This window comes from Conger conger, chromosome 12 (genome assembly GCF_963514075.1).
Source record: "Conger conger chromosome 12, fConCon1.1, whole genome shotgun sequence".
Classification (NCBI taxonomy): domain Eukaryota; kingdom Metazoa; phylum Chordata; class Actinopteri; order Anguilliformes; family Congridae; genus Conger; species Conger conger.
In genome coordinates this window covers 29,547,297-29,568,193 of record NC_083771.1, presented here as the reverse complement: position 1 = coordinate 29,568,193, position 20,897 = coordinate 29,547,297, and the positions used below count along the sequence as shown (strand labels likewise).

The 20,897-nt window shown below is 47.2% G+C and overlaps 1 protein-coding gene across 6 annotated transcripts in view; it reads left to right on the top strand.

The window, feature by feature from the left end:
* ehmt1b (euchromatic histone-lysine N-methyltransferase 1b) overlaps nt 1-16,384 on the top strand; it is a 52,933-nt gene extending 36,549 nt beyond the window's left edge. For all 6 annotated transcript variants that reach the window (XM_061263248.1, XM_061263250.1, XM_061263249.1 and 3 more), the window contains 18 exons: nt 1,127-1,272; nt 1,804-1,947; nt 2,071-2,297; nt 2,835-3,011; nt 3,595-3,677; nt 3,787-3,893; nt 4,419-4,541; nt 4,805-4,906; nt 6,245-6,349; nt 6,839-6,993; nt 7,776-7,943; nt 8,466-8,610; nt 8,957-9,034; nt 10,730-10,845; nt 11,465-11,551; nt 11,907-11,985; nt 13,870-14,045; nt 14,516-16,384. In XM_061263248.1, coding sequence (XP_061119232.1) covers nt 1,127-1,272; nt 1,804-1,947; nt 2,071-2,297; nt 2,835-3,011; nt 3,595-3,677; nt 3,787-3,893; nt 4,419-4,541; nt 4,805-4,906; nt 6,245-6,349; nt 6,839-6,993; nt 7,776-7,943; nt 8,466-8,610; nt 8,957-9,034; nt 10,730-10,845; nt 11,465-11,551; nt 11,907-11,985; nt 13,870-14,045; nt 14,516-14,705 — 2,408 coding nt within the window. In that variant the 3' untranslated portion in view covers nt 14,706-16,384. The remainder of the gene's footprint in view (nt 1-1,126; nt 1,273-1,803; nt 1,948-2,070; nt 2,298-2,834; nt 3,012-3,594; nt 3,678-3,786; nt 3,894-4,418; nt 4,542-4,804; nt 4,907-6,244; nt 6,350-6,838; nt 6,994-7,775; nt 7,944-8,465; nt 8,611-8,956; nt 9,035-10,729; nt 10,846-11,464; nt 11,552-11,906; nt 11,986-13,869; nt 14,046-14,515) is intronic.
* Nucleotides 16,385-20,897: the final 4,513 nt, after the last annotated feature.

Genomic DNA, 20,897 nt, shown 5'->3' with positions numbered 1-20,897 from the left:
TTTCTTAGTTTGAGGCAGTGAGATAGAGAAGGAATGAAATGGGGTGAGTGAGAGAGACCACAATTTATTGGTTTGCTGTCACAGGCAAAAGTAGAACTGTGCCAATGCCAATAATGTAGTAGAACTGACTTTTTTTTTCTTTTTTTCTTTTTTTCTTGACAGAGATCATTTGAGGTCTTGACAGCTTCCGATGCTCACTGTCCTGCTTTACAAGTCCTTTGAATAATTCATTTCACTGCAGCCGTTGGCAGGCCATCACTGTGTGAAGGGGCATAGCTTTAGCTTCTCACATAGCATTCAAATAGGCAGCCCCCCACCCAGAGTCCTGTCCTCTCACCATAACTGCACATGCTACCTGTGCAGCGTTCCTCCATAATTACACTCCACAGTGCTGCTGTTGCACGCTGAGTGTAATCAGTGTACGGACACTTACTGCGTTGTTAGATGTGCTGGGGCTTTCTAGTAGTGCCTACTTCTCTTCTTCTCTAGGACTGTGTCAGCTTCAGTGTCAGCTTGACAGTCAATCTCTTGGACTGTCCAGCTGACTCAGTCCTAGAGAAACACAGGGAGGTAAAAAGGTATAGGAACCAATGGAGGTTATAGGTCTTCAAGCATCAGGTCAAAGCTAGTCTCTTGTCACAAAAAGACTCCTCAAAGACTTGCTGGGCTCCCCCTGGTGGAGGTTTTTACCCGGCAGTAATTCAAGGGAATGACCTGTACTTGAAGGGATGGCTGTCAAATGGCCATTTGAATTGGGTCTCTGTGATTTTTGCATTTACTATTCCCTTTCTTTTATAAATTAAAGGTAACGTCTGAGATATATTTTCTCCTTCTGTTAAGTGTTAAGTGCAGCATTTAATTAGACTAGTCAATGGAAAATGATCTTTTAGAAGGTGTAATTCTACATGTCATCTCACCGCACACTCTAAAGTATATGGTTGGATCTTGCTTGCCCTCAAAAGTGGTGCAGTTAAAATCAGTTCATCTCAGTTGCTTCATTAAATGGTGAGACTGTGGACATTAGTTGCCCTTTTAAAAGGTCCAATCGTGTACCCGTTTCCTTTTGAATGCCGTGACTGTGGATGGTCGTCCTTCTGACACCTCTGGTGTGATGCGTTTCGCACAGGAGTGTCCGAGGGCGGGGTCGCCATGGAGACCGACATGGTGCAGGACCTGCCGCTCTGCAGCTGTCGCATGGAGACGCCAAAGAGCCGCGAGATCTTCACGCTGGCCGACAGGAAGTGCATGGCCACGGAGAGCGTGGACGGCCAGGTACGGACCGCCACACCTGTGATGTCATCTCCCCACCTGCCTGGCTGGGGTTGATCTCTATAATGCACAGAACCTGTTTTCTTCCTTTCAGTGTTTTGCCTTAATAATGTCGAATGTGCCCCACACTGTGCCTCAGAAACAATGGCCTATTGTAAAAGCGCAACACTTTTCCAACACGGCAATTTATTTTGTGTGTTGTCTCGCTCGATCTGCCTCCCTCCATCTCCTGCATCTCTTTCTTTCTGGACTTCCATGTCCTGCATCTCTTTCTTTCTGGACTTCCATGTGCTGGTCCTTAAACTGCCCTCTTACTCTGTCTTGCTCTCTCTCTCTCCTCTCTCTCTCTCTTCGCTCTCTTCTCTCGCTCTCTCTCTCTTCTCTCTCTCTTCTCTCTCTCTCTCTCTTCTCTCTCTCTCTCACTCTCTCTCTCTCTTCTCTCTCTCTTCTCTCTCTCTCTCTCTTCTCTCTCTCTCTCTCACTCTCTCTCTCTCTCTCTCTCTCACTCTGTCACTCTCTCTCCTCTCTCTGCAGTTGACTCGGTGTCAGAGTGGAGTGATGAAACAGGAAATGATGCGGCCCTCCAACTCAGTGCAGCTGATGGTTCTGTGCGAGGCCCACCGGGCCGGTATGGTTCAGCACCAGTGCTGTCCGGGCTGTGGTTACTTCTGCAGGGCGGTGAGTGGGATGGATCTGAGGACAGCGTGATTGTAGGCGTTGCGTGAGTGAGCGCTGAGGTTGGGAGTGGGTGCATAGTTGGGGAATAGGGAAGAAGAGGTTATTTTTGGTTCTCTGACACAGGGGACCTTCATGGAGTGCCAGCCGGACAGTAACATCTCGCACCGGTTCCACCGAGCCTGCGCCTCAGTCTTGAAGGGCCAGAGCTTCTGCCCGCACTGCGGAGAGGACGCCGGCAAGGCCATGGAGGTCACCATCGCCAAGGCCGACACCACCTCCCGGGTCCTCCTCGCACCGCCCGCCGGGACCACCGGCCTCACCGAGGGACGGGCCGACACCACCACCGGCGGGTACGTCCCCACAGCCACGGGGAGAGGGGAGGAACTCTTTTTTTTTTTTTGGGCTAGAGAATGATTTTTTGATGTAGGCGACACACTCCAAACCGAAAAATGCTTAGACTGAAAGAAAACGATCTTTAGAGATCTTTGGAGATCTTTGGAGATCTTTGGGGGTCTTTGGAGATCTTTGGATAACCAGGTGGGGCAACTTGGAAAAAGGCACTCGGCCTGAATTGCTAGAGTAAAATATCCTGTTCCAGCCATTCGGTGGAGAAAGCGAGGTCAGTCCTGGACAAACAGCCCACGCTTTATTCCCATTGGAACCAGGGTGCTTTCCATCATCATTGATTGAGGATGGTGGGAGTGCATAGGTTCAAACAATGTGGCTGAGGCAAGAAGCAAGGTATCTCTGGAAATCTGCTGCGTGCTTCCACCTACCGTTAACATAGACATGACTGTAAAACAAATAGTGAATCTTATGGACTAGTTGTTTAAATGATTGTGGATGCCTTTTAAATGCATTTAGATAACGTGATGTTCTCTGGTCAGCCTCTCCAGTCTCTCGTTCTCTGGAGAGGACAAGGTGGACAGCTCCCTCTCCAAATCCCCAGAGGTGCTGGACACGTCCCCCGGAGGTTCGAAGGTGGGGCCCGGAGGCGTGGGGTCCCCGCCCGGACAGCCGAAAGAGACACTGGAGAGCATCCTCCTGGCACTCGATGCAGAGAAGTAAGAAAAACAATCATTTCTTGAGACTGTGCATGATATTTATTTATTATATTCATGTATATTTGTATTTGCATATCACCTCACCAGACCCTTCAAATTGTTTCTGTTTGTGTATATAGATCAATTAAATTGTTCTGAGGAGAGTTTTGTTGTGCAATTGTGAATTTCCCAAAAAAAAGCAAAAAAAAAAAGCAATTCATTTATAGAATAATAATTTCTTCGAAAAATAGGTTTCCATCACCCTTTCTCACATATTTTCTTCATAGATACACCAACTTATCCACCTCAGCCAAGTATAAAAACATTTTTACAATATTTTGTAGTTTCCACCAAATTTGCATAAATATAGTTGGATTGAAACCCCACTTTGCTCTCTCTCTCTCACTCTTGCTCTCGCTCTCTCTCGCTTGCTCTCTCAAAGCCACAAGAAGCTGTTTCTAGAATGAAGTTGTTGCTGCTCAAGTTATCCTTTAGTGGTGCTATGTTTTGGTGGGTCTGAAAGCTCATGGGTGCCCCAATTGGCACTGTGTTGAGCCATAATGGTGGCTGTGGGCCTGACCTCGCTCCTGCTCCTCATTCTCAGGCCCAAGAAGCTGAGGTTCCACCCCAAGCAACTGTACATCTCTGCCAAACAGGGGGAGCTCCAGAAGGTGCTAATGATGCTTGGTAAGATATTCTCCATGAACACCCCTGCTTCTAGACGGGTCCACTCGGTATGGTCCAGCCGTACTTCCTGTGCTAAGTGGTGTTTGGGTTCGTCTTTGCTCCCTCCCAGTGGACGGGATCGATCCCAACTTTAAGATGGAGAGCCAGAGCAAACGCACGCCCCTGCATGTAGCAGCCGAGGGGGGCCACCAGGACGTCTGCCACATGCTCGTCCAGGTGAGGCTGGGGCTGGTGTAGAGGGAGTGATTGTGAGCAGGGCAGGGTCTTTGTCTCTTTGTGTGTTTGGGATGTATTTCTGTAGATGTACTGGGATCAAGTCCTGAGCCAGTCAATGTTTACTGAGTTATTTGACAATATAGTAGTACAGTGGTTTGGGAACTGAGCCTGTAACTCAAATGGGGTTGCAGGTTCAATTCCGGGAAGCCTCTGCTATACCCTTTAACAAGGTACTTGGCCTAAATATCCTCGGTAAATGCCCCACTGTATAAATGGATTGTGTGTAAAATGTAGATAAGAGGATCTAATACATTTCTAAATGTAAATAATTGACCCAGGGATGGAGTGATTCGTTCAGCAGGTAGCTGTGCGCAAGGTTGTACAACAGTGACCTCTGGTGGATTGCGTGCATGTCCCAGCTGCCCTCCAGTGTAGTGGAAATGCGTGCGTGCGTGCGTGCGTGCGTGCGTGCGTGCGTGTGCGCGCATGCGTGTGTGTCTGACCACGCTCCCCTTCCACCCTCAGGCTGGGGCTAACCTGGACATGTGCGATGAGGACCAGAGAACACCCCTGATGGACGCCTGTGAGAACAACCACCTGGAAACGGTCCGCTACCTGCTGAGGGCTGGGGCCATCGGCAGTCACAAGGTCAGCCCCTCCGCCTCTCTGGTCGGTGTGGAAACCACGGCTTGGCTCCGGTCGGCGTGTGGCTTAATGCTAGTTTATTTATTCTTAACGAGTGCAGTTTCTTAATTTGTGAACTGTGCCTATATTGTGTTGATGAAGTGTTGATGAGGTGTCTTGCTCAGGGACACTTTGACACACCCAGGACGGAATTGAACCGGCATCTGCTCTTACCGCCTGAGCCAATGGCGCCCCTATGTGACATGTACCGTGTTCTCTTCCTGCAGGACGTGGAGGGATCCACGTGTCTCCATCTGGCTGCTAAAATAGGGCATTTTGACATTGTACAGCATCTCATATCCACTGGATCAATAGACATCAACTGTCAGGTGGGTGTGTCAGCTGTGCTTCCCACTTTGCTCAGGGCCATGGTCGCAACCTGGATTTTGTTCCACTGCATTACATCCATCTCGGAGATGTTCATATCGCAAAGTGCTTACTAGACCACAAGTACACAAGTGCATTTAAAATGGCTCTAATTTCTCCCAAGAGGGATTACTCACACTCACAACGATGTGTAGAAAACTGATTGCTTGAGTTTATGGTTCCTAGATTATAGTTCTTGAGTTGTTATTAATGATATGGTTGTCAGCGACCAGATTTTTCAATACAGTACTGTGCCTTTTTTTCCTTTCGCATGTTTATCCGGTTATGATAATGTGTTTTGCGTAGGCAGTTTGATGTGAATGTTTTTGTCATCGCCCTGGTATTAGCAGTGACGAGTGGTGCAGGTCTCCCTGGACGTTCATTGATAAATTAGCGAAGGCGCCACCTCTGTGATTGTGCTCATCAGCGCTAATGCGGCGCGATTGTGATGGAGGAAGTTCAGCTAATGACAGCGCAGCTGTCCTGTTTCAACTGCACTATTTCTCTCAAAACGTTTCATATTTCACCTTTATCACCGTATATTTTCATAGAATCGTGTCATTTATGAAATATGTAAATATAAGCTTCATTTAATTTTTTAAAATATATATATATATATATAAATGTACTTTCCCCCTATTTTTTTCAATTCTGAAAGGCTGGAATATTTTTCCTGTTTTGCTGAAGACTCCGGGGTTACAGACCTCTGGCTGTCCCCAGATCCCAGTACGGGAGCCCCTGCTCTACAAAATGGCCTTTCCGTTAAAGTTTAAACATCGTGACCCCTCTCTGGGGCGCGGGGTCGTTCCCCTCCCCCCGCTACTGCTGACACAGGGCAGTGGCACAGAGAGCGCTCACGCCTGGGCCCTGACCCGCTGTGCAGCACTACGCTTCTCCTTTAGCAGCGAAGCTGGAAAAGGCTGCTGTGAGTTTCAGGCCTTTCTCTTCTGCCGTTGGACGCAGGCGAAAATGCAGTCCAAACGCACGGCTCTGTGGTTGGCCATGGGAACTGACCCGTTTCCTTCCAGCTGAAGTGATCACGGAGCCTTCGTGATCTGTGAAAGTGAGCTTCAAGCTTTCCAGGGGTTGCAGTCTTCAGTCCTAGATGCATACAGTGTCTGTATCTGATAGCTCTAGGTTGCTGTGCTTTCCTTTCAATTAGAAGCCATTTCAGGCCTCAGAAACTAGGTCTGTGGACTTTAGCCAGTCATTGGCTCAAGTTGGTTGGCATTATTGGTCGATGTCACAGTGATGTCGCTGAATGGTGTCATTTTGCAATGCTGTGATGTAATTTACTGCAGGATGATGGAGGCTGGACTGCCATGATCTGGGCGACGGAGTACAAGCACGTAGAGCAGGTCAAACTCCTGCTCTCCAAAGGGGCGGACATCAACATCAGAGACAAGGTGAGGGTCTCTCCCCTCCCCTCCCCTCCACCGGGGGCAGGTTTGTACCCTTACTGAATTTCTGGAGCAGGTTTAGTACATTTTCAAGGGTAGAATTGCAGTACATCACCCGGGAACCAAACCTACACCCTTGGAGTTTCAAGTTCCCTAACCATTATACTTTCACTAGAAATTAATTTAGGTCTCCTCCTCGCATCAATATGCTATAAAGCCTAATCAATTTTAAATGATATGGAGATTTGTGACTGTTTTCTAACCTACCAAGAAATCAAACAAAGATTTTTCTTAATTAGTGAGTGACTTTTGAATCATTTGATACTTGAATCTTAATTATTTTATCTCAAAACTCAACTCATTTTTCAATTTTCATGTGTTTGGTTTTACTGTTTGATTTACAGTTCAGTTAATAAATGATGTTATTAGTATTATCGAGCCCCCCGAGTTGCCTCTGTAATGGCGGCTGTTTTGCTGCCGGTGCTCTGCTCTCAGGAAGAGAACATCTGTCTCCACTGGGCGGCCTTTTCTGGCTGTGTGGGCATCGCTGAGATCCTCCTGGAGGCTCGCTGCGACCTGCAGGCCGTCAACATCCACGGCGACTCGCCCCTCCACATCGCCGCCCGCGAGAATCGGCTTGAGTGCGTGACGTGAGTGCGGGGCCCCGCTGTCGGTGGGGCGGGGGGGGAGGCAGGCGTGGCCCAGTCCTGCCCCACAGGACGTTGTCATCTGTGGCCTGGCATCCATAACATTACAGTTATTTAGCTGGTGCTTTTATTCAAAGCGACTTACAGTTAGTTAGACTAAGCAGGGGTCAATCACCCCCTGGAGCAATGTGGGGTTAAGGGCCTTGCTCAAGGGCCAAACAGCTCCCAACAGATCTTGTTTTTCCTCTGGGGCTTGGACAACCAAGCTTCCAGGTCCGGGTCAAGATCCCAAGCCACTAGGCTACAGGCAGACCTACTATAGGCTGGTATCCGGTGTTGGCAGGTCATCTTGGTCAGTGCATGAGGGATAAAAGTTGTTTGGTCATTCAGGGGTGGCGGTTAAAGGTTATTGCGTCACGGGTGTGTTGCATTTGGCTGAAAGGCTGTCTAGGCAAGGGGTGTGGTGTGTAAGGCTGAAAGGTTATTCGTTGCAAGGGTTCGGTTTATGGGTTTGAAGGGACATTCAGAACAGGGGTGTGACACATGGGGTCATTCGGAACAGGGTTGTGGCACACAGGGTCATTCGGAACAGGGGTGTGACACATGGGGTCATTCGGAACAGGGATATGTGGCGCATGGGGTCATTCGGAACAGGGTTGTGGCACACAGGGTCATTCGGAACAGGGGTGTGGCACACGGGGTCATTCGGAACTGGGGTGTGGAACAGCAGTCATTGGTGGTGATGTGGAGTAGGGGGTTAACGCTTCTTGCCTGCCTCTCCCCAGGCTGTTCCTCTCGCGCGGGGCAGATGTTGTCCTGAAGAACCGGGAGGGGGAGACGCCGCTGGAGTGCTGCAGCCATAACTCCAAAGTGTGGGGCACCCTGCAGGCCAGCAGGAAGCTGAGAGACGCCGAGGCCAACGGGGCCGTCCAGGGGGAGAAGGTCCTCAGCAGGTAGCCTACCTGTGTGGAACACTGACTGACTGTACACTGACCCCTACACTGATTGTACACTGACCCTGTACTGACCATACACTGATCATACACTGACCCTGTACTGACTGTGTGTGTGTGTGTGTGTGTGTTTCTTAGACTGGCTGCTATACTTCCCATCCTATGGCCTGATTTTAATTGTGTATGTGTGTTTTTATGCACAGTATGTGTGAATGTGCTTCAAGTTTTCCAGAATCTCCAGTGCTTGTTGGTTAATACAAGATCTCTCACTTTGATTGACATTTTAACATATTTCTGTTACTTTTATTTTTTTATTTTTGTCTCAGCGATTAATAATTTTATGCAGAAACTAAAACATTTGGAAAAAGTTAAAATCCTTTTTCATAGTTGAGGACAAAGCATATTGAGGTTAGATTGAACTGGGTCTTTTAGTGTTCTCAGTGGGTGTTGTGAATCCGGTGTGAGACCATTTCTGCGGTCGGACAACGTTCAGCTCTCAGTCCCATGTCTCTCTGCTCTCAGGGACATCGCTCGGGGGTACGAGAAGATTCCTGTCCCATGCGTTAACGGGGTGGACAGCGAACCCTGTCCCGACAACTACAAATACGTCCCCGACAATTGTGTCACCTCCCCCATGAACATAGACAAGAACATCACCCACCTCCAGGTGAGATTCAGGACACATGGACATGAAATGGCTCACAGAATGCTTCCCGTGCATCATATGCTGTATAAGCACTTGTGGAAGTTCAGGAGTATGATGTCATTCGACAGTGTGGCGTAGTGGTTTAGGAGGTTGCAGTTATTATTCCAAGATGGAAGTGTGTACTGAGCAATCCTTCAGGAAATATCTAAAATTACACAAATATGTAATATGTAATGTTAAATATGCAAGACGGGGAATTTGGGTCCTGTGAATAAATAATGATGCATAGTACAGATAATAAAGCCAGAAGACCTTTTGTTCTTGAGATTTAAAATTATTGACTCTGCCCCCTGCCTGTGGCTGGCAGTACTGCGTGTGCAAAGATGACTGCTCCTCAACCAACTGTATGTGCGGCCAACTCAGCCTGCGCTGCTGGTATGACAAGGTGAGTGACATTCCCCAGAGCAAAGACACACACACACACACACACACACACACACACACACCCATCTCTCATCAGAGCAAAGACACACACACACACACACACACACACACACACACTCCCATCTCTCATCAGAGCAAAGACGCACACACGCACTCATCTCTCACTAGAGCAAAGACACTCTCATCTCTCACAAGAGCAAAGACACTCACACACACACACACACACACACACACACACACACACACACACACACTCCCATCTCTCATCAGAGCAAAGACGCACACACGCACTCATCTCTCACTAGAGCAAAGACACTCTCATCTCTCACAAGAGCAAAGACACTCTCATCTCTCACTAGAGCAAAGAACACACACTCCTATCTCTCACTAGAGCAAAGACACACACTCCTATCTCACTAGAGCAAAGACACACACTCCTATCAGACCTCAGAGCAGGTTGTGGTGTTAGTCTCACAAGTTGTGGTCTTGGTCTCACAGGTTGTGGTCTTGGTCTCACAGGTTGTGGCCTTGGTCTCACAGGTTGTGGCCTTGGTCTCACAGGCTGTGGTGTTAGTCTCACAGGTTGTGGCCTTGGTCTCACAGGCTGTTGTGTTAGTCTCACAGGTTGTGGCCTTGGTCTCACAGGCTGTTGTGTTAGTCTCACAGGTTGTGGCCTTGGTCTCACAGGTTGTGGTCTTAGTCTCACAGGTTGTGGTTTTAGTCTCTTTCTTTGCTGTTGAGCCAGCTGTGAGTTCTGAGGAAACAGTGAGGAATTGCCATGCTCAGCAAGCCTTGTCTTGCATTTAGCTTTTTAAAGCAATTCCCATGAAGTGTTTACCAATATCCCATTGGCACAAAAGGCAACAAACTGCGCAATGAACGTTAGAAATGTGAAAATGGCTTTTAAAAAATATCATTTTGACGGGTCAAATTGCTCCATTAGTGGAAGACAGGTACCCACGCATGTAAAGATGATTGCCTTCGAATAGAAGCCAGAGTTGGATCGCTGCTGTGCTGTTCCAAGTATGAATTTAGGCCCTTAGGCCTGTTGTAACTTTTCCCCATGCGGTTTTTCGACCAAAAATGTAATTTTGCTAGGAGAAAAACAAGATTGCAGGCATGATGACCAAAATCCCTCTTCTTCATAAGTAAAAAAATAAAAAAATAAATGTTATGTTGGCCATTATGGACATAATCCGGGTCAGGTGATGATGGTGTGTATATGGCTTCTGTTAGGTTGGGTTTATATCGGTTTAATTTCTGTATTTGTCAGAGAACACGTGGCATGTTTAATATAGATGTAATGCACCAGAATTAGCCAACAGTTCTTGTTTATTTGTAGTCTCTGGGCAGGTCACGGGGAGTGCAATATTAATAGTAGCATGATGTGACAGGGGATAATCCTGACCAGTATTAGTATATTCTGTTTTTGAGGTGGCTGAAATTTTTATTTTTTTATTTCTTAAGACTATATTCTGTAAGTTTAAGGCTTGATGTTTTTGTTTTGTTTTTGTTTTAGGTTGCGATAATATCCCCCAATGAGTTTAGTGCCCTCTGCTGGCCATAAAAGGGAAGCTGGTTCAGATTGTTGTTTTGGGTAATGCATTTTTGTTGCAGTGTGTCTGTGTAATACAGCCTCTGTGTGTGTGTGTTTGTGTGTCTGTGTCTGTGTCTGTGTGTGCATGTGTGCGTACAGGAGGGGCGTCTGCTTCCCGAGTTCTGCCGTGAGGAGCCTCCGCTGGTGTTCGAGTGCAACCACGCCTGCTCATGCTGGAGGACCTGCAAGAACCGCGTGGTGCAGAACGGTCTACGGTAATGCTGCCCGTCTGACCACAGCACAGCACGGTCTGACCACACCAGACATGACCGTGTAGGGCGGCCTGTAGCGTAGTGGTTAAGGTACATGACTGGGACCCACAAGGTTGGTGGTTCAGTCCCTGGTGTAGCCACAATAAGATCCACTCAGCCATTGGCCCTTGAGCAAGGCCCTTAACCCTGCATTACTCCAGGGGAGGATTATCTCCTGCTTAGTCTAATCAACTGTACATCGTTCTGGATAAGAGTGTCTGCCAAATGGCACTAATGTAAAGTAATATAATGAACACAGTCAGCGCTACACAGCTGCTGCAGAAACGGTCCTGAACATACAGCTTAACCCCCCCCCCCCCCCCCCCAATGTGTTGTTTAGCAATCAACATTTCAGCAAACATTTCTCAAGAGCATAGCGCCCATGCGTAATATTGTGTTACTATCCTGAATCACCTGAAAGAACAATGAAAAATTGTATGAAATAATAATTTTGTTCTGAAATGTGCAGTAGTTTTGCTGTCTAAGCGGCTAATGAAGCGTTTGATCAGGCTCTGGGTCGGGGTGGTGCGTCGAGAGTTGTGTGTGGAGTCAGCGAATGTGACCGCCTTGCCGTCCCCACCAGGATCCGACTGCAGCTGTTCCGAACCCGTAAGATGGGCTGGGGCGTGAAGTCACTGCAGGACATCTCCCAGGGCACCTTCGTCTGCGAGTGAGTGCATCTCCCGCCCCCCGAAACAGTCCCAAATCACAGCGGCTCTGCAGCGCGCCAAATGTTTCATCCTCCGCTGTGCTCTAGAGACTCACGTCGAGTCAAAAAAACACCATGTTTTTTTCAACAGAAGATAAAAGATTTCCTGCTGTATTTTCGTTATCGTTGGAATGAGAAGGAGAACGGGAAGCGGTTGGATTTCGCCCTGCCGACTTTCACATGAATCTGATTAGACACGGTCACCGAGCAGAACACGGATACCGTGTCAGGAACAAGCATGTTATTTAGACTGAAAAACACCCTTCGACTCCTGACGTCGCTGATGGCACTTTAACTCCCCTCCTCCTCTTTGCAGGTACGTGGGGGAAATCATTTCAGATGCGGAGGCTGATGTCAGGGAAAACGACTCCTACCTGTTCAACCTCGACAGTAAGGTAAATGCTACCTGCAGACCCCTCTAAACACACGCCTGTTCAGCCTGGACAGTAAGATGACTACCCTTTAAGCAGTGGAAGACACTTACAGGTACCATTTGTTTCTGGAGATGATTTCAGGAAACGTGCTTCTGCATGTGTTTGCGGGTGCTCCTTTAAAATAGCCCTTTGTGTTCAGTGATCAGGTAACTGCATGTAAAACAGGGCTTGTTCATGTAAACCTGCCGTAGGCCGTCATACCAGAGCCGCCTGTGTCCCGCGTTCTGCGCTCGACGGCACGGCGGGCCCCAGATTTATGAGCCCCCGTTTCCGTGCGACCAGCCCTCCACGGTCCGGTAAAGCACCCCGGCGTTGCCATGCCAACAGGGGAGGGGGGGCCTCGTCCGGCGTGGTTCAGCGGCTCGCTCGCCCCTCATTCTCCTCCGTCCGTTCTCCGGCCGCCTATAAATAACCCCGCTCTCCGCCGCCGATCGTCATGGTGATAAATGTGCCCTCGTGGCGTCTCCTTGGAGACCTCAGCTGGGGCGGGGGCAGAGACGGATGATTTCAGATCAAGCGACCGTCGCTTTGCGGGTTTTTGCGGCCGAACGTTTAGACTGGAGAAGGGCGGGCTCGGTTTCCTGCTGGTAGGCACAGATGCGTTTGGTAGATTAATGGAAGGTTCCAGAATGCCGAATCCACTGTAGGCACCTGCAGTGCATTATTCCCATTATTACGTATTGCTTATTTGATTTGTGGACCTTTATCCTCTATATAAACATCTTTTTCACATATAAAAAAATAAAATAAACCAAAAATAATGAAATGTGAAATTGAATGTTCAGAAGATCCTAAGATTTGTTTTCAAACTTTAACTGCAAAAGATAATTTGCCTGTTTTAGATTTTTATCAGTTGTTTATATTTGGTTACTTTGTAATGGTTATACAGCCTGTATTGTAAATGCTACAGGACTGTTGTGAGAGTGAAACTTTGCAAAGCCTTTAATGGGTGGAGTTATCGCTTAATGTCAGTCATCAGCCTTCACTTTCTGTGTGAGAACATTTTGATATGTCAATATTTTTAAGTTGTTCTGCTTGACTTGCGAAACAAAATACTTTGCTGTTCTGTCCATAGCTTTTTTCATCACTTTAATCTGTCTGCTCATGAAAGGAACAGACAGAAAAATAATGTTTGGCCAAATGATTATCCTCCTTTTCATTGTCCTATTCTTTTTTTTATATTCATGCACAGTCATCAGTTCTTTCTAGTCTAATCCATTTTATTGAGCTTCTTCACATTTATCTTACCAGTCTTGTGTGTCTGTGTGTGTGTCTGTGTGTATGTCTGTGTGTATGTCTGTCTGTGTGTGTGTGTGTGTGTCTGTGTGTGTGTCTGTGTATGTCTGTCTGTGCGTGTCTGTGTGTGTATGCGTGTGCTTGCCCATGTGTGTGTGTGTGTGCCTGTGTGTATGTCTGTCTGTGTCTGTGTCTGTGTCTGTGTGTGTGTCTGTGTGTGTGTGCGTGTGCTTGCCCATGTGTGTGTGTGTGTGTGTGTGCCTGTGTGTATGTCTGTCTGTGCGTGTCTGTGTGTGTATGTGTGTGCTTGCCCATGTGTGTGTGTGTGTGCCTGTGTGTATGTCTGTCTGTGTCTGTGTCTGTCTGTGTGTGTGTGTGTGCGTGTGCTTGCCCATGTGTGTGTGTGTGTGCCTGTGTGTATGTATGTCTGTCTGTGTCTGTGTCTGTGTCTGTCTGTGTGCGTGTCTGTGCGTGTCTGTGTGTGTGTGTGTGCGTGTGTGTGCGTGTGTGTGCGTGTGTGCGCGTGTGCTTGCCCATGTGCTTGCCCATGTGCGTGCCCATGTGCGTGTGCTTGCCCATGTGTGTGTGTGTGCTCATGTTTCCTTAAAGGTGGACGACGTGTACTGCATCGATGCCCGTTTCTATGGCAACATCAGCCGGTTCATTAACCACACGTGCGAGCCCAACCTGTTCCCTGTGAGGGTCTTCACCTCTCACCAGGACCTGCGTTTCCCCCATATCGCCTTCTTCGCCAGTCGCAACATCAGCGCCGGGGAGGAGCTTGGGTAAGGGCAGGGAGCGGGGTTTGGCCACGTCCACGGAGGGCGGGGGGGGGGGGGTCAGAGGCCAGGGGTGGAGGCTCACGGAAGTATCTGCTCCAAGCAGAGGCAGCAGTTACTCTCCGATATAGTGTCTTCTTTACTTTACATGTGATGCATTCTTTTTAAACTGTATGTAAATTCACAAGCCAGAGGTCCCTTAAGAGGCCGTGTTTTTCAGATCTGACAAGCATACGAGCAAACAAGTGGGTTCTATTACAATACATCTCACTGATAATTAAACCGCAACTGAACCACACATATCCTCACACATCCCTCCTCAAGACTCAAGAGACAGGGTATAATGATTGAACTTGATCAAAGATAATGCAATACAACTGCAAGATTTCCAATATAGTCCTTCTTGTGGCAGGTATTTTTGTGCTTGCGGTGTGCATGAACCGCATTGACCGATGCCGTTTTGTGGTTATTTCCAGGTTTGATTACGGTGACCACTTCTGGGAGATCAAGGGCAAGTTCTTCAGCTGCCAGTGCGGCTCGACCAAGTGCAGGCATTCTGCGGCTGCCATCGCCCAGAGACAGGCTGACAGCACCCCCGAGGGCAACCAATCAGGAGCCCTGCCTGACACCAGCTCTTCCCCCACCACGCCCTCCAGCCCCTGTTGAGACCCGCCCTCTGGCTCCATGGCCCTACCAAGCCATTTGACCCAATCACACCACACCAGCACAAGCCCCGCCCCTCACCCTATCCCAGGACCACGCCCTCATTCACAGCCAGCCTTCACATTGGTCAGTGCGACTGGTGGCAGTTTGTACGGATGTCTGTACATGTCCCAGTGTCCCTCACAGCCTGGTCGTTTCAGTCCCCTCCCTCCCCCCGGTCATGCCCACGTCTTCGCTCAGCGGAAGGGAGGCTGCTGGGAAATGTAGTCCTCTTAACTTCTTCTTTTATGGTTTGGATTTTTAATTCGTAGCCTTGCTCTGGTTTTGCCAGGGTAACGGGACAGACCGCACACCCCCAAAAAATAACTGTGGAGGTTACTTTCTGCACCTCTAAGCAATGGTTTGGATAATGATTCATGCATCTACATCCAAGAGGAAAATTAAGCAGGATTGTAAATTACCCAGCATGCATCTGTAGCATACGAGTAGGTCGGTTATGCCGTTTTGGCCTCCCAAGTAATTCCTTTGGAACACCGTTAAATTACCGTAAAGATGATTTTTAAGAAAGAAAAAACAATTTATTTACCTCGTTAAGCTCTGTGTCATCAATGCAAGGGGAAATGGTGGAAGTTTTAAAGGTTATTTCACATTGTGTTTGTTTCATTCCTCTGAACGTGATTTAGATGAGATTTGGATGTTAAGAGGGGTAAACATGGTGAACAGCACTGTGGAATCGCAAATAGTTTTTTAGTTTTTTTTTTAGTTTTTTAGTTTTTTTTTTTTTACACCTAGCCCCTGACATCTCGTTTAGTTATTGAAATTCATCATTAGTATTTAATCCTATTTTCAGGTTGTGTTTTCGGGGTGTTCTTCGGAAATTCTCTGCAAGTGGACCTCAGCCCGTTATCAGATGCCGTTATCAGCTGCACATCAACTACCAATCAGGAGCATGAACCTGCCGGTGATGCTCATGAGCTGTCACTCGACTCTGTGGATTCCTTTATCTTGAGCTGGATGACAGCTTTTCTCCCACACAATGACATCACTACTCCGGAACACTTTCCCCCCAGGGTCCCAAGGGGAGGCAGCAGCGTGCTTGTGTGTGTGTGCCACCTTTTGTTAATATTTATGTCATTTCTATTGAAATGCCAAAATAACAGATGGCAAGCGTTGCGATCAAGGGCACGTCCATAACAGCACGTCTTATGAGGCAGAAGAGTGGCAAAGTTTTTTTTTTTTTTAGTTTTTTTTAATCAAACCTTGAAATATTTGGGGTGAAGTTTGGGTCAGAATTTGCTGGGGACAAGAAAATGGTGCTGACAAAGGTGTTTTATTTTTTTTTATTTTGTATTACTCGCCAAGTGAATACGAGTTGTAAAATAAGAGGAAGTGATTTTTTTTTCCTTTTTTACTTTTAAATTTACCTCCAGTTTTCTAACTGTAGTAATTGTAGTTAGTAGTTTTTGTTTCATGGATAAAGCTCATTATTCCTTGTGTCTTTTTAAATGTGGTTAGTATGGTAGTCTATCTTGTGCGGATTCTCAGAGATGAGTACAAATGAAAAGACAAAAAAAAAACTATTATCTTTCTTTACTTTCTGTTACATATTTCTGGACAGTGAATTATGATGATCTGTCTAATTGGTTGTATCTTTCCTTTTTCAATAAATTTACTACTAATGACCTGACTGCTTGGTGTCTTATGTGTCTGTCGTGCATTTAGTGATGGGGGAGTTTCATGAACCATTATTGGTGGAGTCACAATCAGCTGTCAATCACAGGATAATTTAAACAGTTGTTTTCAAGAAATGTAACACTTTTTTTTCCCCAATTTGGAATTGCCAATTGTGTATGGTAAATGGTCTGCATTTATATATCCAAAGCAGTGAAATTGCGTTATCTAACAATGCCTTCCTCGTAGGTTTTTTGTTCATGTACCGTGTTGCTGTTTGTTTTGCAAATTTGCAATAAATGCCTTTATAAAAAAATGTCCACTGTCAAATGACCACTGACATGCAGGATGGTATGGCTGCTAGCAAATGACAATTTGCCTAAAGCACCACTTATACCCTAATATAGATTATAATGTATCATAGTGAAATGTCATGAACTTGCATTCTGACTGAGCAAAAATTGTTTTAGTGTTATGAAGTCATCGGTATTTGTGTTGGGTCCTTGTCAGAAGATGGCCAGAGCTTCATTCTCTTTACCATTCTAGAATAAGAGCTTGAGCTGCATTCTGTTCAGCCTTTAGAACGGATGGTGCCGAGGAATTCGGTCAGACCACTTTCTCCTTCAGAACCACCTTTCTCCCTGTCAAAGTGGCATTGATACACCAGTCCACCAGAACCACCCTTTTCCCAGTGGCTGTGGTCAACCAGTCTGAAACTGCAGGCATATGGGGGGTTAAAGCTCACAGTTTTTTTCCCAGTAGTATCTGACTGCTTCAGACCCAGACAGGAAAACCTCTGATTGCCTATCAGCAGTGCTCTTAGTTTCTTTTTTAAACTGTATGATGATTGCTCTCTTCCTGAAAAATTTTGGTAATTGAAACGGAGGGAAAAGTGAGGGAGAATAGGAGAGAGGCAGGGAGAGAGGGAAGAAGGGTGGAGAAAAAGGTTTTTGCCAAGGAGGTTATGTAATGACATCCTTCTGTCCATTTGTCCAGTCATCCGTGACGGATGCATCTGGAAAAGGAATTGCCGGGTTGCCATGAAATTTGCTGGATGTTTCCAAGAGGAAGAAATCTACTGAATTTGGTGCCCCGTGAAATTCCTCTCATGCCAAAATCAAGCCAAACATACCTTGACAAGTAATTACTGGATTGCCGAGACGTTTGCCATCCACAGTAATGTCAGGGGGGATTGTTGGGTCTTGGCGGAGGTCTGCATTCTTTCTTGTTTATGATTAGGGTTTCCAGACTGATAACTGCATCACAACTTTGATGGAGAGGAAACTAACTTTCAACATTTGTGGAAGGGGTTGGGGGGCTGAGGGGTGGGTGGAGCTGGGAACCCAGCAGCTGCGGAGAGAGAGAGAGAGAGAGAGAGCCCTCTCTGGACTGTCTGAATCAGCCTGAATAGTCTCCCTGCAGCTGGAGAACGAGACAGCCCCTGAAAGTACAGTGTAATTCCAGGGGTCACAACCTCGCACACCGTGATTCAGGAGTACCGCCGCAGGAGCTGTGATGAGCCGGAGGCCTGCGCACTACTCCAGATGGGCCGAGAGGCGATCCACCGTGGTGTACGGTAGGACCCAGGGCTGCCAATCCCTTCTCCCCCTCTCCAGACCCGGGGTCTGCTCTTCTCTGACGAGTTTCACCACTTAGCCGCCGCTCCGAACGGGCTTGCGCTTTACGGAACTGTTGTCGCTCTCAGCTTCCTCTCTCCCTTTCACGCTATTTCACCCTCGCTCGCTCATCTTTCTGTCTGCCGGATTTTCTTTCACATGCCAGCCAGATGTGGCCTCGCCCCTCTCGGCAGTGATAATTTGTTTTCAGTTTACGTTATCCCGCTGGGCGGGGAGCTCCTAAGCTCTTGAGGGATTTTGACCGTTACAGTAAAACATTTGGGCCCCTTTTCAGATCTCCTTATTTTCAGTGAGCATTCGCTAAAGTTTTTCTGTAAAGGAAAAGAGCAGGGCTCCTCAGTTAGGGGTCCACGTCTCATTGACCTCTTGGCCCCCTTGGACTGCTTACCAAAGCCCCATATGAAGGGTCTTCCTGCGACTCTGCTGTTTCAGAACCGCACGACCCAACTTCAGCTCTGGGCTGAGCATTTGGACAATACAAAAATAATATTTTATCAGGTGGGAAGGGAGTGATTGGTTCCTTGCTCGCAAAAAAAAATGTATATCCTAATTTTGTGCTGTGATCTGCTGTGAGACTTCAAATAACACTGTAATGGCCAATTACAGCCTAAGAAGCCAGCTGTTGTGTTAACCAATTGAAACACTCTCCATGCAAAGAACTATGCAATTGGCTTACATCAGTGAATCACATGTGATGTGATGTGGAGGGCTGAGAGCGTTTGGGTGTGGTGTGCCTTTGGGAAAGGAGGGACTGAGAGTTCAGGTCAACAATACTTTCAAACATTCTGAAATGGAAACTGAACACCTGGTCACAGAGCACGGCAGGTATGGTGACTGAGGTTATTGTGTTTTTATACTGCGGATTATTACATTATCCATCTCATGAACACCTGGACCGCTACAGCCCTGCTCCTCCCCTAGTTCAGCCCCATGCTTCTACGAATCCTGGAGCTACAGACGCATCCCCCGCACCTCTGAACTATATACTTTATATCTCTTCATGTGGGCTTTCTACTTTACCTGCTAGTTTCATAACTCACCTGTTACCAAATCAACCTATGGACAGCTGTGTTCCTCTTCAGAATGTTTTCTCCCTACTGGGGATTTTTTTTATTTTATTTTTACCTCTTGTTTTCTGGTGGCTTAGGGCTGGTATAACAAAAAATGTTATCAAATACCCACATCACCAATATGAGAAAGTAATTGCACTTAACTGGTTTCACCAAATTTAGCAGCAAAAACCGCAACCAAAGGCTTCCTATAATTTAATGATAATTTCAAGCTATTCGATTTCTCAAGGGAAATATAGGTGGACTAATCATCGCTTGTAAATGTTCATCCTCATTCTCATTTGACTGAGGCGGGTTTGGGCCATTCTAGATAGATGTACCCACGCATGTAGCTACATGTGGTTATTTAGGTCTACTTGTTGGTGATACATTTTGGAAGGAGTTGAGGGGTGAGGTGGGGTGGCCCTGTAGTCCTGATCCCACCCATGCCATCCTGAGGTTTGAGCTATATAGGTTTTATGCCCGATTTTAAATGTGTGTTATCGTTAACTGACATTAGTTTGAATCGATATTGGGTGGATGTATACTGGACAGAATTAATGGTTCCTTCAATAATGGCAAGACTTCCAGATCTGAAGGCAGCAAAACATGCCCACACCATCACACTACCTCCACCACTACTACACCATTGGTATGACATTCTCACTGTAAAATGCTGCATTTGCTTTACACCAGAAATAATGGGACCTGTCTCATTCAACAAATTCCACTTTTTACTCATCTGTCCATTGAACATTATCCCAAAAGGCTTGGGGATCATGCAGGTGCTTTTTTGTAAATGCGAGATGTTTCTCTTCAGCAGAGGTTTCCCTCTTGCTCCACTCCCATGAATCCCATTTTTGCCCAGTCTCTTTTTTTAATGTGGAGTCAGGAACACTGACCTTCGCTGAGGCTGGAGAGGCTTGCAGTTCTTTGGATGTTCTTCTGGGATCTTTTGTGACTTCCTGGATGAGTTGTCATTGTGCTCTTGGAGGAACTTTGCCAGGTCAGCCGCTACTGTTCCATTTGGAGATAGTGGTTCTCACTGTGGTTTAGTGGGGTCCCAGAGCCTTTGAAATGTCTTTGTAACCCTTTCCATATTAAAAAAATAAATAAATCTGGAATTCCCTTTGATTCCTTTTTGAATAGTGTGCTTGTAGAAACTTTGTGGTGAGTACTTCACTATCTAATGGTAAGGTCTTTCATTTTCTTGCCATTTCTCCTAGCCTCTTCCGATGGGTGGAGCTGGAAGTAGATAAAAGAGCAAGTATAAGAAAAGAGATGAGAGAAATAAATGATTGGACTGAGCCCTAGAAGCGTGGCCAGAAAGTATCCACCACTTTCGGCATTGTTCTGGTTGTTATTTCCAAAAAACTCTCTGATTGGTGGTGCTCCTCTCTGGTTTCTATATGAAAGGTGACAAATCCAATGTCCTGTCCCTCGCTTGCTATGCGTGGGAGGAAGGACCGAGAGCCTTTCAATGTTCTCCGAGACGCGGGGAGGAATTGAGAGTGTTTCGGTGTTGTGTGCAAACCCCCCTGCAGCTGTTCGCTCAGCCACCTTCAGCAGCTGGAAGATGCTGACTCTGGGCGCAGAGCACAGTTCCTGGTCTCGGACAGCCAGCACCACGGACCGGCAGAGGTCTGCCCGGCGGGCGGCAGCTGGCCACAACCCTGAGGCGCACGGCGCCGTCGCCGAGGAGCCAGGCGGTTGCCAAGCGCAGGAGGAGGATGAGGAAGAGGAGTCACATTACTACCACGCGGTCTTGCCGCTTCGGGGGGCTGACCAGCTGGACGGCCCGTGGTCCCTCGTCGACGTGCACGAAGCCAAGAAGCAGG